This window comes from Puntigrus tetrazona, chromosome 3 (assembly GCF_018831695.1).
Source record: "Puntigrus tetrazona isolate hp1 chromosome 3, ASM1883169v1, whole genome shotgun sequence".
NCBI classification, from domain to species: Eukaryota; Metazoa; Chordata; class Actinopteri; order Cypriniformes; family Cyprinidae; genus Puntigrus; species Puntigrus tetrazona.
In genome coordinates, this window is record NC_056701.1 from 10,488,005 (window position 1) to 10,509,825 (window position 21,821).

At 38.3% G+C, this 21,821-nt stretch overlaps 1 protein-coding gene across 1 annotated transcript in view; it reads left to right on the top strand.

The window, feature by feature from the left end:
- cacna1ia (calcium voltage-gated channel subunit alpha1 Ia) overlaps positions 1-21,821 on the top strand; it is a 148,482-nt gene that overhangs the window by 65,259 nt on the left and 61,402 nt on the right. Inside the window, 4 exon segments of the mRNA XM_043235654.1 lie at positions 4,110-4,221; positions 8,390-8,523; positions 19,055-19,152; positions 21,086-21,245. Of these exon segments, the coding sequence (XP_043091589.1) occupies positions 4,110-4,221; positions 8,390-8,523; positions 19,055-19,152; positions 21,086-21,245 (504 nt within the window).

A 21,821-nucleotide genomic window follows, 5' to 3' on the forward strand; every position in this document is an offset into this window, starting at 1 on the left:
GTCTCATTATTAAAGTCTCCGGGGGAGCGGAATATCCTAAAATAGGTCTCTTCCTCCTCATTCCCTGCTTCTCATTCCCTTCGCTCAACATCTTGGGCTGACTGTAGCTCCCCATCCAAAATTAGAAGAAATAAGACTATATTCAGTATATACATACAGCATATGTCGACAAACTTTCTTTCTTTTTCGTACTTTCTTTTGTGATTGTGCTTGTTTCCAGTTGCCTCCTCCGAGAAATCATCACAGCTACTGTACACATTACTGTCTCCTCCTGTCTTTGCCATTTCCATTTTTGATGAGCACTTCTCCTTCCATGTGAGTGTAGTACCCTGTAGCCCTAATAACCATTGAGAACAAAGGGTCGCACTTCTACGATGAACACAAAATCAACATCCTACTTCTGCTCCTCCCTTCTAATTCTGATTCATTGTGTCTGACCCCTCTATCTATAAATGTCCTGTCCATCTCCAGTGGCAAAATCAACAATATTTTGCTTTGGTTTCTTTCGCTTCAGAGTGCTAATTACGGCCCCATCCTCATCCTTCTCCTCAGTTGTCACAGTATTCTGTTGACTTAAACATAAGCCGTGGCTGTCTTAATCAGCTAGCACTTGTAACTGATGGAGCTGCTCTCAAAATGAACTTGTTTCGTCACTAATCACGCTTATCATCCATCTGCTCCTCCTCGTCCTCTCTCTCGTTCATCTTTTTCTCTCTGTCAGTGCTGCGCTTAATCACTGTGGCTCCGATGGCATGTGTATTGGCGCTGGTGCTGTGCCGTTTTTCTGATGGGTCACAGGAGGTCTGATTGTAAGTGCCTGTGATTGGCTGTTGATACTCCGACTCTCCTCTTTCCCTGATAAGAGCTTTCTCATACATCATGCGTGATCTTATCTTAGAGCCGCTTTGCATACTTGTCGTACTGGCCAGTGGTGAGTGAATTGGGAATATCTACTGCCTATTAGGGAAGCGACTAATGATTATTTTTGTTTGGTTGATGCTTGTTGTCGAAAGTCAGAGCCAGTCTGCAGATCTGAGTTCACAGATTTCATAGAAAACGTAGTGTATTATGATTACAGGATCAGATTATTTTAGCTTCAGACTGTGAGTCCATGCAGAAGGGTATCAAACAAGTTTGATATTTGCAGATGTTTAAGAACATATATTGTTTTAATCGGTCACACGTCTCCAGTGAGACGCATGTTTTTGCTTTCACAGTTGTTTACAATTTTTCATTTGTGACAAAGTTGGCAAGTCATTTCAAATTAACACATCTTAGCAATATATTCGCAAGCATATTTGAAAATCAGCAGGTCATCTTTTTAAATTTGGATTATTTTGTTTTGTTTAGTTTTTGTACTGTTGATTATTTTCTTTTCCTTTTCTTATTTTTCTTACTTTGATTCTGTTTCTTTATTATTATTATTAGTAGAAGTAGTAGTAGTAGTAGTAGTAGCAGTAGTAGTAGTAGTAGTATTTATTTATTTATTTATTTTTATGTAATCTTATTTCATATATTTCTGGCCTGTGCAGTTAATAGTCACATTAAAGGGCTCATTAAATGAATTTTTTAAAATGACTAAATAATGTTTCCAGTGCACTTATAATCTTAGTTTTGTTTTTTTGTTTTTTATCCAAAACATTATCCAAAACAAACTTGGATTTAAATCTTTTGAAGGGGTGCGTCTACAGTGAGAGTTCAATAAAAATGCTCGAAGTTGTAATTGGCTCTTTGCATATGAAATCAGAACTTTCACAGATTTTTCTTTTTTTTATATATAACAGCCACCAAGATGATTATATCATGATATTTTAAAAAAATCACTGCAACATGATTTTTGCAATCTCACAAATACTTTAATCATAACTAACACAGTGAAAACATGCTGTAAATAAGAGTCTCGTTAAGCAGTACAAATTGCGTTATTGATTAGAATGGGAGTTTTTACGCAGTTGAATCATGGTATCATTGATCGCAATTTCAAATCTGTGCATTTCAAAAGGGTATAAAAGAATACTTACTGTTTCAAACTGCGGCCTCGAGTTTTAAAACTCGTTTTTATTGTAGTGCATACAACTTTTATTTGATAAACAGTGCTGGAACAGTTTGGTTGCCATTTGATATCCAAAGTGAGATCAGGTCCTGAAGCAAAATCGGCAGCAAATCCGCTACATTTTTTCCCCAATATCTTTATTTGAGTGGATTTTTTTCCTTGTGTGCATGTGATTCTCTTATTTCACACCCCTTCATTCTTCCTTCCATCTTTCTTTAAATAAACAGGCCATGTTTCTGTCAGCCTTTCGGCCTTGACTCACATTCTTCCTTTTCTGTCTCCCACCCTCTCTGTCTCTCTCTCTCTCTCTCCTCTCTCTCTCTCTTTGTGATGTATACTGTGAGATTGATTCTGTGCTCCTGTCCCTTTAATGTCATTTAAGTGTTTCTGTGGGCGCTTTTTTTCCTCTGCCAAAAGCTCGCCTTAGAACCTGATGAGGTATCAACAATATTATAAAAAAGAAAGGAGCAATTTCCTGCAGTAACCATAGTGAACACTTTCCGGCATGATGCGGGTGCTTGCTTTAGCCCTATGGGGGTTGCAGTCTCCATTCTAATGATTAAAGCAGGAACACAAGCCTGTGAGGCTTTTTACAATATTACACAGGCAAGTTCAGAGTGTGGCCAGCACTGTAGCAAATCCCTTCGTCTAATATAGCGCACGCGTATTGAAATGTGCATTTTTCTTCATTGAAAGTTTAAATGAGGTCGAAGGGAAAAAAAGTGAAAAATTGCCCATAAATCACATTTTACTGAGTGCCAGAAGCCTCTTTCCGGTGCAGTGCCTTTTTGGTAGTTCCTAATTAATTGAGGAATGTATAGTGCTGTTAGATCCAGCACAAAGCCAAATCAGCAGCCCTTTTGCCCTGTGGCTAATGCAGTTCAAACACTAGAAAATGTTTCACGAAAACAGGAAATAAAAGACAAGTGTTGGAGATGAGAGGCAGGAGGAAGGGAGAAAGAGAGAAACATGACGGAGTGAACGAGGAAGTTAAACGAGGAGGGGCAGACGGTATGTGCAAACAGAAAAAATAGCTCGCTAAAAGGTTGACCAAGCCGGAGAAAAAGACGGAGTAGAGTAAATTGAAAAAGAAATGGTCCATAAAGGTGAAGAGATGAGGCTTGTAGAGATTTAGTGGAGAGGCCTGAAGATTTCACTCCAGCTAACAGGCCTGAGGGAGGAGGGAGTGACAAATGTCTTCTCTGTGTATTTTGTGTTTCTTTTTGATGTGCTGACGCTGTGAAGGTTGTATTTATTGCGTGGAGTTTTCTTTGAATTGGTCCTATTACAGTACGGATTGATCTCTATACAGTATGGTGTTTGTCAGTGTGACCAGATTACATTGGTGTGAAATAATATATATATATATCATGTTTGATGAATTTTTAATGCAAAAGATTTATATCTAATCTGGGTCTCATAAATCAACCCAAAACATGGAATATAATGGAAGATAAATGTGAAAAGCTAATGTTGTTTCTGAATTAGCAATAAATACTCACCAGTGACATAAATAAACTATAAACTGCAGCATCTGCTGCACGGACCTTGTTCTGCTTGCGTTGTATTGTGTAGCAGCTACTTAATTAGACAATCATTCAAAAAAAGGGGCTTGTAAAGGCTGCATTTATTTAAATAAAAATACAGTAAAAACAGTAATCCGGTGAATATTTTTTGTTTTCATATCTTTTAAATATAATTATTTATTATATGAATATATTTCTGTGATGGCAAAGCTGAGTTTTCATCATCATTACTCCTGTTACATTTCTTATAATTATCAACGTAGAAAACAGTTCAACAGCATTTTTTTTAAGGATTTGATTAAAATATAAATATTTTGTAACGACAATAAATTAATTTTTTGCTCCTGAGTAAACAGCTGAGTGATTTCTTTCAGAACCTTTCAAGAACCTTAAAACTAGAGCATGTCCTAGAAACATGATAGTAGTTTTCCCACAGGTAAGATATCAAAAAGGGTAAATGTCTAATTGTTGTGTAATATTGCATTTACTTGTCTGCTGATAAATATTGGCCTTAACATATGCTTCGTCACGTGGTTTGAGCGCATCAGCATCATGGTGATCCTGCTGAACTGCGTCACTCTGGGGATGTACCAGCCATGCGAGAACATCGACTGCACCTCAGAGCGCTGTCAGATTCTACAGGTCAGTGTGAACACACACATACACTAACTAGCTCTGCTCCAAAACATAGTGCGCAACCAAAAAGTCAGCCTTTTAAATGTCATAGAACAAACGGTCTGGGAATCTTTATTTATTTATTTCCTTTGTTACCTTTTAGGGCTCAGTAGGGAAATTAGTTTGGATGTAGAGCTTGATAACTTGCTAAATAGTCCATATGAAAAAGAATTGTGATAAAATTGTGGCTTATGATCCTGCCTGGGAAGAATGTGTACTAATAAAAGGTTCGTAGCAAAACCTCAAAAGGATATTTCAGCCCAAAATGAAAATTGTCATCATTTATTTAGCCGATGCCTTAAAATGCTGCCTTCATGAGAAGCTCTGTAGGTTTTGAAACAGATAATCTGCATTGCTCTTTTTCCAGAAATATAAAATCAAACTGATGCAACAGACCAGCCCTGAATGTTTTTAATGCGCCTTGTCAAAATGCTATTTTTTTGTGTGTCAGTTAAAGAGAGTTTAAGGATCTTACACCGATTCCCAGCCCGTCTTGTATGCCCGCCTTTCTTTCCCTCCATTTATTATTACCATCATCATCCCTTTCGACACTCTGTGGTTAATGAGGCTCTCTCTCACTTTGAGAGGTTGACGAAGCAGACAGAACTCAGGGGGTTTGTGTTGACGGAGGATGGCCTTTAATTGCTTATGTCATCTTTTGGGAGCTTTAGGGACGTTTTTATATGTCCTCTAAACTCTCCATGCATCCACTGTCCCAGGAGCCCTGCTGTGTTCATTAGCTTGCTTGGATGTGACGGCTGGGTCCAGGGAGTCTGTTCAGAGACCTCACATAAAAACGTACATGATCGTTGTGTGTTAGAAAAATCATCGCCTTTGGCACTGCTCCAGTTCAGCTTTCATGGCACAGCTTAAACATTAACACATTCCATAACGGGATTAGCTCACCTAAAAACTGTGTCCTCATTTACTAACTCATGGTGTTCCACCTGTATGACTTTCTTGCTTCTATGGAGAACAAAAAGAGATATTTTAATTGATGCTGTTGGTGATGATCGTACCATATAGTTACAGACTTTCATGCTTAAAAAAGGACACAAAGCACCATAGACGTTTCATAAAAGGTGGTCGATTTTCTTAGCCTTCTGCTGAAGTCTTGTTATAAGTTTAAATGGCCAGCAGATCTAAAAATACATTTATTAACTAAAATCTTGACATCCACCTTAACTTACATTTTGTATGTTTAGTTGAGTCACATTTGTTGAATGAATTGAACTAAATTACTCTCTTATTAGATTTGATTTTTATAGTCCCCTTGATTCGGTTATAGCAGTCAGTAGCTTCGGTGGGTTTTTCATTCAAATCTGGCTTTAGAGGACCTGTATGAGCCACTGCTTTTTAAATCTATGCATTGTTTTTGGAGGAAAAAGAGCAACAAGTACTAATTTTCTGAAGAATTTATTTTGTGTCCTGTAGAAGAAAGTTCATATGTGTTTGAAGCAGCATAAAATTAAGTAAATGTCTTGGCTTTCATATTCAGATATTTAAATAGTGGCAGTGTTCATGCCCTACTTTTTTCCTAATATTCACCAATGTGTGCAATATAAACTCTCTGTGTATCTTATAAATAAAACGGCTCTTGCGGGCCACTCGTCCCCACAACACATCAATATGAGATGAATTTATACTCTCCTCTTGTTGTACAGTGTCATCAGGGATGGTTGTAGGTTGGTGAGTTTGACTTCTGTCTGCAGTTGTGAATGTCCTCAGTGTGTGCAACACCATGAGACATTTGGCAACAGCGTCTCGATTCATAAACCCTGTGTTCACACCAATTTGATCTGATGGAAAGTGTACTTAAAGGCATAATTCACCCAACAATTAAAATTCTCTCATCATTTACACGCTTTCACATCTTCTAAACCTTTCCGCCTTTCTTTCTTTTGTAGAATATATTTAAAATGTATTTTTGAAACACACAATCAAAGTCAGTGGTGTCCAAGCAACGCTGAACCCCACTCACCTAAATTGTAAAACACATATATACCAATATCATCGCTTTTTTTGTCTACAGAAGAAAGTAAATCACATAGTTTTAGGTGAGTTATGCCTTTAAGTTTTACAAGGATGAAACAGGCAAGCACTCTAAGTCATCTTATAGGCTTTTAGTCCTGATGATGATAAGTTATCGAGATCTTCCCCTAATGACTAGGCTTTCCGCCAAATTGAATTGAATTTTACAACAATTCCCAATCACTTTCCACAGTGCATATCCCAATTAAGAAATAACGCTGACTGTGAGCTTACCTCATATCTCAGGCTTACCTGTAAAATTTGCGGCAGGCCGGAGGCATCAGACGTCAGCATTACCTTCTCGTAGGTGCAGCTGAAATGGAGCGAGAGCCGTGACTCAATGTTTTACCAGTCAAGATGGCTGACAGTATTCCCTCAGTGAGCTATCGCTGTTCAGAGCTGTGCTTTCATTGTGTAAAAAGAGTTCTGAAGAGAGAAATGCAAATTAAGAAAGTCTGCAATGCGATATTTCTCACATTAGCTTTTTGGATTGACTGCAAAACAAAAAGACGGGGTTGAAATGAAAACTGTGTGGGCAGGAACGAAAGTCTGTCTCTCTCCTGCTTGCTGTGTGTGTACCGACTCGTATAGAGAGCCATATGTCAGGTATGGCGTGTTGAAGAAGGTAGCTTTAGAGGAAGCGTCCTCTTGGCGCCAGGATGTTTGCGTCCTCTGGTCCCACAGGGGATCTTAAACCAGTGCTGTTTTGCTCGTCCGCACCGGTTTCAAACTCTCTGTTTCTCGTGCGGGCGGCAATCCAAATTGGCATCGCTTCCCAAAGGCCTCCTCCCTGTATCACACATAAACACTCTGTAGTGTGAAACAAAACCTGTATCAGTTCTACTTGGCAACCAAGGACATGCAAAGTGACTAAGACTAAGGGGCACAAGGTAACAGACGTTCTATTTTCTGCAAGAAAATTACACTTCTCACATCATTATAATTATCCCTGCAGGGTTGAACTTAAAAAACGAACAAGTGACCAACATGAGAACAGAAACAAAGCTATTGATGAGGGCGATCGCGGCTTGACTGGTCTGTGTAATCAGTCGCTCGGAATCCCAGCTATCTGTGGCGTCGTAATGAGAACGCAGCAGGGCTTTGACAGTGACAATCACGCGGTGGAGTGTTTGTAAGGAGCTAATTAACAGCCCTCTTAAAGTCTGTGTGCCCGCGCGACTCAATTGTTTATGAAAGAAACACTTTCTGTCAAACGGATCATCTGCTCTGATCGGTGTTGGCTGGGAAATGAGATCCAGGGTGGGTTGTCCCGGGTCAGGTAAAGTAAGGGTGAACAGGCTGGTTGCTGACCGGACTTCATAATCAATCGTTCACTTGTACAAGGGTTCTTAAAAGCCTTTTAGTTTTAGGCTCATTCAGCTTTTGACTTCTCTCAGGAACTCATTAGCAGTCAGATACTGTGTATTAGAAAAAACGATACCGTGCAACACATTGCTAAGTATTTCGGTTACTGTGTCCTTCCCAGAGCAAATTTGAATGCTCGGAGGTTATATTTGCAGAGCATACAGTTGAGCAGAGCAATTAATGGATCGTGAACCAGATCTGGAGAACTGATTCTATCAAGGCTGCTAATAATTTTTTATAAATTAAAGTAATTACGGCGTATGATCTATCTATCTATCTATCTGTCTGTCTGTCTGTCTGTCTGTCTGTCAACAGTAGGTATTAAGCTGTCTGTGGTTCAATCGTTCAGTCTGTCAAACTGTTTTTGAGCATCCTTTTTGCTGAAAAGCACCAGCCCCCAGTGATTTACATGGGAATTACTATTGACGAAAACAATATGTGTCTGCCGCTTGTTGTCTGATGAACAGCTAAAGGAAAAACACGATTTAAAAGTCATGACTATGGCCCACTACAAAGGTACTTTCTTTGCAATAACTCAGAGCAGTTTGGTTTTTAAGAACAGTTTAAACTAAGCTTAAAAAATGTAAAAATTGTGGTATATGGGAAGTGACATTCTTATTCTTGAGTTCATCAGATTGGACAAATCTGTGCTGCTTTTGGGAAAATTGACGGCACTCTAGATTAGGGCCTATTAAAACATACACTGTGTCACACAAGTGTCTTTTTTGATTTCTTTTAGGCATTCGATGCATTTATCTATATATTCTTTGCACTGGAGATGGTGGTGAAGATGGTGGCTCTGGGGATCTTTGGCCGTCGCTGTTATCTTGGCGATACTTGGAACAGACTGGACTTTTTCATCGTCATGGCAGGGTAAGGGCACTTCTGTTTTCTTTCAACATTTCTTGACACTCCATTCATTTTAGATCCAGGTGAATCTGGCGCTACAGTGAACCCTGAGTGGGTTTATCTTATATCTCAGTAGAGACGTCTGCATTCTGTGACCTGTATTAATGGGCTTTTCATTTCAGTTGTTCTGTGAAATTGACTCACGTAGAATATGTCTAAAGGTTTACAATGTGATCTATGAAGGATGTGTGCTTCATCTTTCGCTCCAGAATGCCCTTGATGGGCTTTTCATGTATTCTGTCATATGTCCAGACCAAACACTTCAGCTGCAGTCCTTCAGAGCTCACTTATGCTGAGTACAAGCGTATCATATGTTGTTTTGATGCAGTTTTCAAGAACTCACAGTTTTCACTGAAGAAAAGAGAAGTGAAACTGCTAGACCAGCTAAAAAAGTGTTAATTTACCAAACTTTTCTGGACAATTCTTGGAGGAGGACATCAGAAGAGAAAGTCAACAGACCTGCTGCAGCAAGATAAACTTGTTTTCATTTGTAACACACAGTCTCTGTCTCTGTCAGACTCTCCTCTCTAGAGCACAGGAAACAAACTCTCATAAGTTAAGAGGCTGAACAAATTGGAACACAGCCGTAATGTGATACAGGGTGTTAATTTTTTATTATATGCCACCTTAATTGGCTGTGAGCAAAGCGTCCCATAACAATTTTTCATTCTCTTCATTGAACATTTTAATCTTTCCTTTCTACTTTTACATGCTAATTTAATTAGACATCCAAATGTCTCTTCAAGAACTGTAGGGTAGTTCAGGGTTTGTGAGCAGCCCCATCCCAGGTTCTTCTCAATTCTGCCAGGATTTTCTGAGTGAAAGATTACACTCATTATAACATGATGGGCTTGAATGTGGCCTTGTGTAATGACAGACATTAGTCTCTCCCATGCTGGTCCTTCTGGCACACACACACACACACACACACAAATTACAGTTCTGTAATCTGTGATAAATTCCCACTTTTTTTAAAACAATTTGCACTTGTTGATATTGCCAGTTAAAGCAGTTGTGTTTGTGTTTTTTGGTAATGATGGGAGACCAGATGGCTGACCAGTTAATCCAGTTGAACACTAGCCGTAGCTTGAAGCTTTAAAAGGAATCCCTTTAACTTGCTACACCTGCCAATTTTTTTTTTTTTCAGTTTGGTTTAGGGTATCTAGTTTTCCCTGCTTCCTACTATTTACCTCCTGAACTCAAGACAAACAGCTAATTGCAAAATTGCTTCAAAGCAGATTAAATTAGCTGGTATTTACTCAGATAAATAAGTACATCTAACGCTTTAGGAAAGGTATTGATGGAGAAAAGCACTGAGAGAAACACTGAATGTATTACAATTCACTAAAGAAATGTGCAAGAAAACAATAACAAAAACTGCAGCCAATATCGGAATGTGTAATTTATCAAACAATTGTTATTTTATTTAGCGTGTTTGTCATGATTTGAGAGCAAACAGCAAATAAAAACTGTCAAATGTGACCCACTGGAAAGTGTAAAGTGGATGTTACTTCCAAGACCCAGCGAATCGGTCTGCCCGCTTGGTCAAAAACAACTTAAGTAAACAGATTTTCTCTACACTCTCTAATGGGTTGCATCAAACTATGCAGTTCAGTTAAGTAGTACTGTTTCATCTTCCTTTCAGTCTGTTCGACTTCTCAGCTTATAACTTATACAGTAAGGAAGTCTGTATAAGAAATAGTATAAAGAAATAGTTGACATAAAAATTAAAATTCTGTCATCATTTACTTCCCTTCGTGTTGTTCCAAATTTATACTGTATGTCTTCTTTTGTACTTAATGAGGTGCAAACATTTTAAAAGAGGGATGAAACTGAACTGTACAGTGCTGATGAAAATCCGTGAGACCTTTTGACACAGAGCACAGACAGATTGAAGGTATTTCGAGAGAAATGTGCAGTTTTACTGAAGAAATCTAGGACACATGAAAGGATCGTTGTGCTTATGTTGAATATTCCTTGACTATTTTTACTTGAACGTGGAAAATCGCATTTTAGCCATGTTTTAATTAAGCAGTCATTATGTAAACATGTCAGCCTGATAAAACCATAACCTTGTTAAAAAAAATTTGGTTTCTCCTTATCAGGATACATGCTGTTATGTTAATTAAGGTTGCATTTATTAATTTGACCAAAAACTCGTAAACGATAACTTGTGAAACATTATGATGATTTAAAATAACTGTTTTAACTTACTTTGTGTCTGAGGTAGCAAAGCTGAAATTTCTGTCAAACAATCATTTAGAAATCATTCTAATATGCTGATTTGGAGCTCAAGGAACATTTATTATTGTCAGTGTTTGAAAACATACATACATCCACACCCACACACACACACACACACACACACACACACACACACACACACACACACACACACACACACACATATATATATATATATATATATATATATATATATATATATATATATATATATATATATATATCCTTTAACTTATGCAAATATCACTCACAATGATTTTTAAATGTATAACAATCAAGAAAAGCAGACTGACTAAGCTACTTCCTCCCTCCATTAATAAGACACCTGCTCTTGTTTGTCTTCTGCAGTTGTGACACTTCTGGGGGCAATCATACAGAAATATTCTCAGAGTAAGACCTAATGGCAAATTCATTTAAAAATGAAATCCAGATGGGACGTTTAACAAACGTAAAGTCATTTGCACTCTTTGAATGGTGGAATTTAAAAACTGCCGGAGCTCAACAAGTATATGAAATATCACCCACGAGCGACTACATCACCATTACTGCACATTTTAATGAGAACCAGCGACTTCCAGGCGACGAAGACATGTTTAACAAAGTAAAATCGAAATGTTTCTAAGTACCCCCTGGGGTACATGCACACCTGCTTGGTAAACATTGCATTAGAAGGTCTGTTACATCAAGTCCTTTCCTGTGTGGGTCTTCTGTGTTGTGGGATGCTTGTGTGATATTTTCTAGACGACTCTTGGCTAATCCCTCTGTTGTGCTGTGGGTGAAGTCAGTGAGGCTATCACTAAATGCATGCCCATCTTACATGCCCCCAACACACATACACACACACACAGCGTCAGTGTTTCTATTCTGAAAAAGCTTAGATAGCCTTTCTGCCTTTTTTAGTAGCTATCTCTGTGTTTTTTTTTTCTCTCTGCCGTCTCCACACCCACAGAAGAGTCATCATTTTTGCAGTCTCATTTCACAAGATGCACACAACAGCACACGTACACACACACACACACACACCCCACACATTAACACTCTAGAAGACTGACGGTACATGAAAGTAAGGGAGACGAAGAAAGAGCAGGAGAAAGAGGCTGCAGCAAAGCAGTGAACAATTAGAGAGAGGCTGCCCGTCGGCAGGTAGCTAATTACTCTCACAGACACACACTCTGATTGATGTGTGCTGAAACAGCCGAGATCTCTCTCTCTCTCTCTATCGTCTTCCTTCTGAGCCTCTGTTAAGGATTTGCCTCTGTTTATTTATGTCTCTCCCCACAATACCTCACATATGCTGTGTTTTTTTCTCTCTCTTTTATTTTAGGCTTTATTTTCTATTTTCCTCCCTTCATCACATTGGCATGTTCCCTCACTGCTTGGCATAGCTTGGTTGATTTGTAATTCAATTATTCTGTTGAAGTTATGCTAGATTCACCTGGGGGGCCTGAGATATAGTAATGACTATATTCATTACAAAAGTAAAGTAATGTGTCCTATCTCCATTTGTCTTTGTATGTAGTTGTCTGTTGCTCATTATATTTCTTTCTGTCTATCTATCATTTTATTCTCCATTATATATTAATATTTTTTTGTGGTCACAAAAATTATTAAATTTCTATGGGAAAAGAAATTGCCATTTATTGGTATTATACACTGCTATGGGTTTCATATAATGCAAAAGATGAACAAATTTGTCTTCGCGTATGTGTCCCTCTCTGTCCAGGAGGGACTGCTTCTGCAAGAATCTTTGATGCAGAAAGACCTCCTGCAGGTTTAATCCTTCCAGGTGGAAAGGAAACTGATGAGCTCATCTCTGTGTGTGTGAACGTGCATGTGTGTCGGTAGTGGTTCATTTGTCTAAATGTGGCTAGTTCAGTTCTGCATGTCCTCTCGTGTCCCTCTGTTAAAGACATCATGTAGGGATCATGATGCTTTTGAGGGTCGGAGCCTTTTGCCATTAAAGAGTGTTTGTGTAAATTGTGTTAATGTCAGTGTGTTTGTAGAGGGGAGAGATCCTGCTCTCGTAGGTATTCTCACTCTATATGACATTTCAATCGCCAGTCTGACATTTCAACTGATTCTACAAAAAAAAATGAAAAAAGCTCTGCAGATATTTTTGGATCGTCCAACCTGGTCAGTCTGACTTCTGCCAGAATGTTTGCCTTGAGTGTAACTGTGTACTTTCTTCTGAGCATATGTGTGTGTGTGTGTGTGTGTGTGTATACACACCTGCATTTACGCATCTAAATAAAACATTTATTTTGTTCATAATCAGGAACACTGTGAAGAAAACTACTTAAAGTGCTACAATGTTGTCCGATTATAGACCCGTCTCATTGGCTTAACTCAGAAACAAAATAACTCGACATGTAGTGTTCTTCACTTAGCTGTCCAATCCCCTCTCTGATCCTCTATTCTAATCAGCTCTCTTTGCATGAATGAATAATGTATGTATGCTAATGAGAGGGCCAGCTGCTGTCTGTGATTAGCAGGTGTTTATTGAGTGACGGACGGAGAGCTGCAGGCTCTGCCTCCCTCAGCAGGCCCGGGCGTGAATAAGTAAAGATGTTGTGGAAATTCAAAATGAAAAAGCAAAAGAAATATTTTTCTAATAGATTGAAATTGAATGAGATGTTCAGAATAGGTTGATGCAGTCAGGGACATTGCTGTTATTGCAGTATCGCTCCAAATAATGCCATTGAAACCATTTTCAATGGCGCTGTTGTGTTTAACGTGGCATGTAGGGTAGTAGATATTCCCTCGTAGCTTGAGGTGCTCGACCTGAGCAAGGCTCGTGGCTCATGGTTAACATTGCTATGTATTATTTGAGTTCTATTAGTTTGTATTAGTTTGAGTGCAAGAGGCCGCTCTCACAGGATGCTGGATGAAGTGCAATAGAGTGGAACAGAACACAGGGATCTCCATACTCCAGAACTACTTACATATTTACATTTATGCATGTGGTATATGCTTTTATCCAAAGCAACTTATAGTGCATTTGAAGTATAAATTTTTTATCGTTGTGTGTTTTTAATGACTTTTCTTCTATTTACTGTCAATCCTGGCTACATTTTCTACCATACTGAGAGGCCTCAAAGGCATAAATATCATAAAAGTTGTCCCAGCGATTTATACATATATTTTAAACATACGTTGCATGTTCCAGGTTTTCTAGTTTTCAAGGTTATATGATATCACCTTTTTTGGGGGTCTTGATCGTTGTTATTGTTGACTATTAACTGCCATTCTTGGTAGAAAATTGGTGGAAATTAAAACCTTATACTTCAATTTAAATTTGACATTTTCTTTTGCAATTAATTGATATAATTTAATAAAATAATAGTAAAACTAAACTAGCTAATAAAAAAAAATACTGGACAACAAATTTAAAAAAGAAAAATCTAAAAATAAAATTATTTCAAAATGCTAAAAACAATTGTAATTATATCAACAGTAAATAATGTTACAGTATATGCCCATCAATTACGAAGCACTGATTTGACTGTCATACTGAAAACCTTTGACACTAATGGAGAGAGAAATGGTTGTGAGAAAGGCGATACTACAGGGAAAAAAAGAGAATGAAGGAGGTTGTGTAAAAAGCAAGAGGGAGAACGAGTCAGTGACGACTGCACATCAAACTTGGGAGTTTTCCTGAAGCCATGCTGGTTTGAAGCTTTTCAATAATTCATGACGGACATGCAGGAAGGCAGAGAAATCTAGTGAGAGAGAAAGAGCAGGATTGAGGGAGAAAAAGCAGTGCAAGCTGTGTGTATCTTTACATAGACATAGGCTGTGTCCGAAAATGCATTTCAGGCAGTACATGGAGGTAGGAAGGCATCAAGGCCCCTCTGAATCCAATGTTTGCATAACATCCACATCTAGTGAGATGAAGGCAGTATAGATCTATTTTTTGCTGTGGTTTGTAAAATAATACTAAAAAACAGCATTTTATTTAATGGTTAAAAGAGTAATTAGTAAATGAGTTCATAAATACGCACATTTCCAATCAGAATTCTGTTTTAAGAATAAATTACGATTGTAGTCTTTAAAAATTGAGTTGATTATCTCCAAAACTCACTCATATTGGTTTTTCAGTAAATCTTTAGATGTGACTTTATTCACGTTAGTTCTGTCTGTTTAGACATTGACAAACTGGGCAGTGACCTGCTTTCAGTTTTAAAGAGCTCACACTAGTTGAGATTGTGGGTTTCTTCTTGTTAGCATGTTTCTGAAGGATGGTTGATAGGTAGTATAGTAATTAAGGACTGATGACCCAAAAATCTCAAGTTCATGGGGCGATCTGCAGGGTAGCCCAGAGCAAGGCACTTAAATCTGGGTTTTTCCAGGCTTGCTGATGCTATAGTGACTGCAATATAGGAAATTACATATGAGAAAAAATTATATAGCACACTCTTTGCATGCAGTGGAAAACAGAATCTGCATTTCAGGTCAAGGCTATGCATATCTCACACAACATTACCACATCACTAAATGTGAAATTAAACAAAGTGTTAAACAAAGGGCAGAAATCATAATCCGTTCCAGCAATGTTGGACATTGGTACAATGTTCTTAAAAGCTCCTTCCGTCATATATTTTTATTTATTATTGTGGATATTTTGAGACAATAGATGAAAAACTCCTCTGGTTTCACAAAAATGTATGAATAAGCATCCCATATGCTGAAGCATCATGGAAGTCATGAAAATACAAGGTATGCATTCTTCAGCAGCACTGTATTGGGAGAGCACATAAGATCCAATTGATGCTGATTGGTTGTGACTTTCCTGCATCACGCAGCAATTTTAGTTTCTCTGTGGACAAAAAAACATTGCTTGTCACTGGATTCTTGTCTCATCGTGCATCGCTATGACATGGTGTATATGTTATATTTGTTAAGAGAAAACTTCTGCCTGTTTTTATGAGGATTTGCATGGGTATTATGAAACATTATGCCCTGGAATTTCTGATTGCTAGTGTGTCTGTCACTGGTTGAAACACACATGTAAGCCACACAAGCAGCTGCAGTGGTGCGTGTGGCATCGTCCCACTACTTTTCGAGTGCTGACACCGCTGTCAGTCAGACAGTAATTGACATAATGGGATTGTCAAGCTCTACAACAGCACTGCAGTCGATCGTTCTTCTGTGGTAGTAGCACGAAGGAACACAGTCCGTGTCCTCGTGCTCTTCCGCTCTCTCTCTTGTTTCTGGCCCATTTCCAGCTCAGAATTACTAACTATTTTCCCTTAAGCCAAGTTTATTTAGATAAATCCATGCCGCTGGAGGTGACAAATATCCCATAAGCCCTTTGTACAACTTTTATTAACATGCAGTCTCATCGGTACAGTCATAATGATTGGTTACTTTTCTAATCAAGGCACAGCATGTCCGCACCTGCCTGTCGAAATGCGGCATTTGCGACCAGATGTTTAGTCCCCACTGAATATTTTAATTAGCTCTTTGTTTCTACTCGCTTGTGGGTTAGATACAAATAAATGTCTGAATTTCACTGCAGTGTTAATTTTTACAGTTGTTTTTGGTTTTAGTATTGTGCACTATTGGGCCACCGTAGCATACTCACAACGTGACGTTCGCATTCTGCCACTTGTGCATTTGTGGGCGATTTGGGTTGTAATTGTATTTAATATATTTTTTATAAGTTATATTTATTTTTTGTATATATCCGATAATTAACCCACTAATAACAGGGTTTATTTTTCCGGAGCTCATTCACTGTTCATCTACTTACGAAACTCAACAAAATCATTCCACAAATCTATGACATAATTGCTTCATTTAAATATTAAGTATATTACGCTGCTATCTGACATTTTGCCTAATATCTACATCCAATTAAGTTAAGTTAATCGCGGCACTTCATGTTATAGTGAAAAAATGACAGGTCTTTACTGCAAAAAGACTCTAACCAAGTCACCGAAGTAACAAAGCTATGACACCATGTGCTTTTTAAAACCATCTTTCTATGTTTCACGTTAGGAAAATATGTGACATTAGTTTTTCACCTGTTCAATCAAACAAGAACATCACAGTTTGAACAGTTCAATGAAACGACCACCTGCTTAACCAGCACAGAAACAGCGTTTACAGATTCCATATGGTGCCCGCCGATCATTCTCGTTAAAGTAAACGCTACTAAACGGTTTAATTGCGTGTATGTGGGCAGGGTTTTGGCAGCGGAGTGGCTCCGGAGAGCTGTGGAGTATTTCTCGCTGTGCGGTTATGTAGACATGTTGAATGTGTGACTCCCCGTGCTGCTGCTGCTATGAGACGCTGTCAGTATATTCTCAGTGGCCGTTGTGACTCATTCGTCCCGTTCTGTGACTCAGCTCTCACCGCAGATGCTTCCCATTGAAAACATCTCATGGAGACGGAGGTTAAAGGGAGGCGAGATTGGTGACGTCACGGGAGGTGTGTCTGTTTTAAAATGGCCCTCTCTCAGGTGTCTGCCCGTCTGCTTTTTGTAGTACAACAGCATCTAGATTTGTTCGCTGTGATGAACCGTACAGATTAAAGGGGAGATCAACAGCAGATAATGTCTGCTTCTGTCTGGGAAAAGAAACCCTCTGGCCTCTATTTTCAAACACACGGTCCCACAGGGCCGTTTGTTGCAGAGAGCAGTCGGTAACTATCCCAAACAGAGCTGCTCTCACACAGACGAGGGAGATGAACCCCCACTGCTTCAGTCCCTGACATAGTACACATGGTCAGATCAAGATGAACAGCACTGTGCTTTGGGTTGGGTTGCATTAGAATGGCCTGTTCCCCTTTGTGTGTGTGTGTGTGTGTGTGTGTGTGTGTATGTGTCAGAGTGATGAATGAAGGTTTCTGTTAGTCTAGTTTTAAACTGCTGCTCACCTACAGTGGATGTTACCTGGTGCTGATTGCTCATGAGTCAAGACAAAACAGATGGTATGAGCCGACATGCTGACGCACAATACATTTTTTGTGTGTGCGTTTTTGAAATAAGTCTCTAATGCTCACCAAAGTTGCATTTATTTGACAAAAATGTTGGGGGAAAACTGTACAATTGTGCACAGTTTAGTATTATTATAGTATACTATACTGTAGTATAATAATGTAGTAATGTTTATTGTTATAACTGTAAAAAAAATGTGTTAACTGTTAAAATGTTAAATATATGGTTAATATATATTAAATGCTTAATATTATAGTAATATGCATGTTAATTAGCAACTGATAGGTTTAACTGTAAAATAAAGCATTACCAAAAATGTATATGAACAGTTAGGATTTAGAAAATGCAATTAAATGTTAATAAAAAAAAAGTCTTAGTATTAGTATTAGTGAGTATTAGTCAACTGTCTGTTTAATAACTTCTAACACTATTTTGGTGCGTTTAGAACATAAAACACACTATGAGAAGACTATGAGAACATGTAGTTGACATGTAGATAAACAGTTACTTATAATTAGTAAAAATATATGCAGTGGACTGTCAAAACAAAACGTAACCAAAAATATATATGAAATAAGAAATATTTTGTCATTCAAGTTTTTAGTGCTTTACACAAAAGAAAATCAAACTAGCTTCAGATTATTGAACAGGAAAGTAACAAGCAAACAAATGATTTCAGCTTCAATAATCCAAATTAGTAATGACAATAGTGTCATTAATCAGCTCCAGTCAGTTAAATGATGGTTCAGTTCAATAACTTTATAGATATGTTGCAAAATTCAGCAATTAAGAACAAATTCAATTCATAATCCAGACTCTGGACTCATCCTTCTCTGGTCCAAATGCAGTGCGATATTGATCAGGAAACATCACTTTGGCATTAGGTGGAAAGGCAGCCACCTTTGACTGGGTTAAGCTTTTTTTTCTAAATCAGTATTTAAAGAGACTTTAGAAAGCTTCATGATTAGAATGCTTTTGGTATGGGAAACATACAAATAAAATACTACAGTATTATAGATGATGACCTCTTGTAAGTAATGAAATAAGTGGCAGAAACCAGTGTTGCTTTCGAGATTGGCTTATTTAAGGCAGAAGTCAAGACCAAGTTCAGACAAGGGTCACATTTGTGTCGAGTCTGAGTCAAAGACTACATTTTAATGGTGTTGGTCTTATCGGCTGGAGAACATGTGGACTCAGTCTTGGCTCGTACTCGACCCTCTTCTCTGTCTAGACTCTGCTGTAATGAGCTGAACTACATAGTTTGTCTGTACCCTGTGACACTAATTTTCTCTGTTTGTTTCTTCTTCTCAGGATGGTTGAATACTCCCTTGATCTCCAGAACATCAACTTCTCCGCTATCAGAACAGTGCGTGTACTCAGACCTCTCAAAGCCATCAACAGAGTACCCAGTGAGTAAACACACATACAGACGAGTGCACACTTTCCTCAAAATATCTGTGTACTGCAAAGCTCAGGTATTACACATGCTCTGATTCATTGTGTGTCGGATTTCACTGGTTGTGTTAATGCCAAGCCTCAAAAGCACCCTCATGTTTCAGCTTCAACCCCTGCCCTATCAAACCCACGGTAATGTGCATGTGTAGCTTTGTTTTTGGCATGCAGGTCTTCCAGAACAGCAAAGCTGGAATGAATCAAAGAGGATTTCAGAGCCATTACTTTTCTGCCACCACCATTAGCAGGGCCAGATTAATTCCTCCTGTAATTGGGTAGAAAAACAGTTGTCCTTGGACAAACGCCATAATTCATATTCCTCTGTCTCACGTTCGCACTCTTCCCAAACATTGTGGCCTTTCTTTGAGTTTCTATAAGAAGCCCAGGATTTATCAATATTTCAGCGCCCATGGCAATGGTGTAGCGCATGAAATATGAATGCTAACTGAATTAGTTCGCACTTGATTTTCGCTGCTCGAAGTCTTGATGAAAAGATAGTGAGTTTTTGAGGGGAGGGTTTCAGGAAATGTTTGTAGAATGTAGGTCTTTGTGTGTTAACGCGTGTGCATGTGGGATAAAAAAAAAACTGATTTTGAAGACGCACACAAACCCAATGCATACGCACTGTTACACACTCTCCCTCCTGCATGCAGACACACAGATTTAAATTAACATCCGTTTAATTGTGCATGTAGCATGCCAAATTGTAGCAAGGCTTTATGCAAGATTGTATTAAAGGGTTAGTTTACTAAAAATAAACACGCAGTCATCGTTTACTCATTCTCATGTCAGTCCAGTTTTTTTTCTGCTTTTGAAGAATAGGCAATGGAATATTTAGCTAAGTATGTGCAAAAAACACCATCTGCTTTTGTTGGAAAAGAGCAGTGTGGACATTTTGCATGGTTCCCGTGGTTATCAAAAACCTGGGAATATGAGGGAAATGTAAACATTCAGTGCCAAGAATTTCTGAAGTTCCTATTTCTCATTAGATTCTATTTCAAATTATTTCGTTTTTGAAATTATCGCAGAATTTCAACATTTAGGGGGCGCTTTGTAACACTGACAAGAAAAAAATAGAGACAGTACGAAAAAGAGACCGGTGATAGACATGGAAAATTATGTTGTGATTTCTAGAAAAAAAATGGCATCTCACTTGAAAAGTTCTCATATGACCTGTGCATAACATGTTTTAAGTCATCCTCTTTTTTATTTTAGTTTAGTTTTTCTTTTTTAAACTGTGATTTCCGTAATTTCTCTGCAAGTGGCCCAAGACACAATACTGCTTTCGTTCCAGAGGTTCAGATATTCACAGCACCAGCCTGTTCACCTATCCACTTGACGTTTGTAACATTTATGTGTTACCGTACAAGACTTGATGTGTTAATGTGTTCCATCAGTGTTGTGTTAGTTCCCCGTTGTGTTTCCCCAAACCACAAACACCGCAGTAATCACATGCTGCTGTTCTCCAATCAGAACGGACACACACCCCTCATTCAATCCCAGCAGTGCTTCACAAACACACACACCGGTGTACAGGTAAAAACACAAATTAAGTTTTATGAAGACAAGCTTTCAAGAGTTTCTAGATCGTCACAATGACACAAATTGCCATCTACAAATAAATGAAGGATAAATGACTGGATGATCTAAAAGTAACCTAAGAATGGCAATGTCTGACTTGCGTAACATGACAATTTATGACTACACAGTGAGTATTATTGATTTCTTGCATTGCGATTTGCTTAGTAATAGTATTAAGTTGTATCAGAGGTAAAAATAAGTTATTACATTTTATCAAGGTATATGAAAACCTTGAATAATGAATAGCTCAGTGCACATTCACATTCTTTCACATGATAATTATTTTTCTGTGTTCTTGTGTTTGTGTAGGTATGCGTATCCTGGTGAACCTGCTGCTGGACACTCTGCCCATGCTGGGAAATGTGCTTCTGCTCTGTTTCTTTGTCTTCTTCATTTTTGGCATCATAGGCGTGCAGCTGTGGGCTGGACTATTAAGAAATCGCTGTTACCCAGAGGAGAACTTCACCCTGTGAGTACCAAAAGAGGAGGGCTGGTGGGCTTAAGGGAGTGAGAGAGAAAAAGACTGAATGCATTAAATGTTTTCAACTGTGATTTAATTGGGGACAAAAGCACCCAAATTCAAACTGCGGGTTTAGTTGGATGACAGTTTAGGTTTACAAGGATAAAGAGATTGAATTTAGGAGGCCGGATCTTTTAGAAGATGCATTTCGGAGTATCTGATCAGTCCATCATTGGATTGGCCTTGTATTTCAAACGTCCTTTCTCTCGAGGAAGGTATACTTGATGTGATCATTGGATATTTTGGGAGCACATGGACCTTGGGGGCCAATAACAAATCATTTGCTCAGTTCCATGAAGGGATGCACAATATTATCATACTCAGCTGATAAAAGTTAAAAATGTAAACATTGGCATCGGCTGATTTGAAAAAATCCTCCCTCGGTTCCTAATACATTTTATTTACCTAGGCCGTGCTGTGTCCTACTTGTAATAAAATTGAAGTAATACACACAAATAACATTTCTGTATAAACAAAGCAGCTGTTTAGTGTTTCTGTATAAACAAAGCAGTAATTGATGTCATA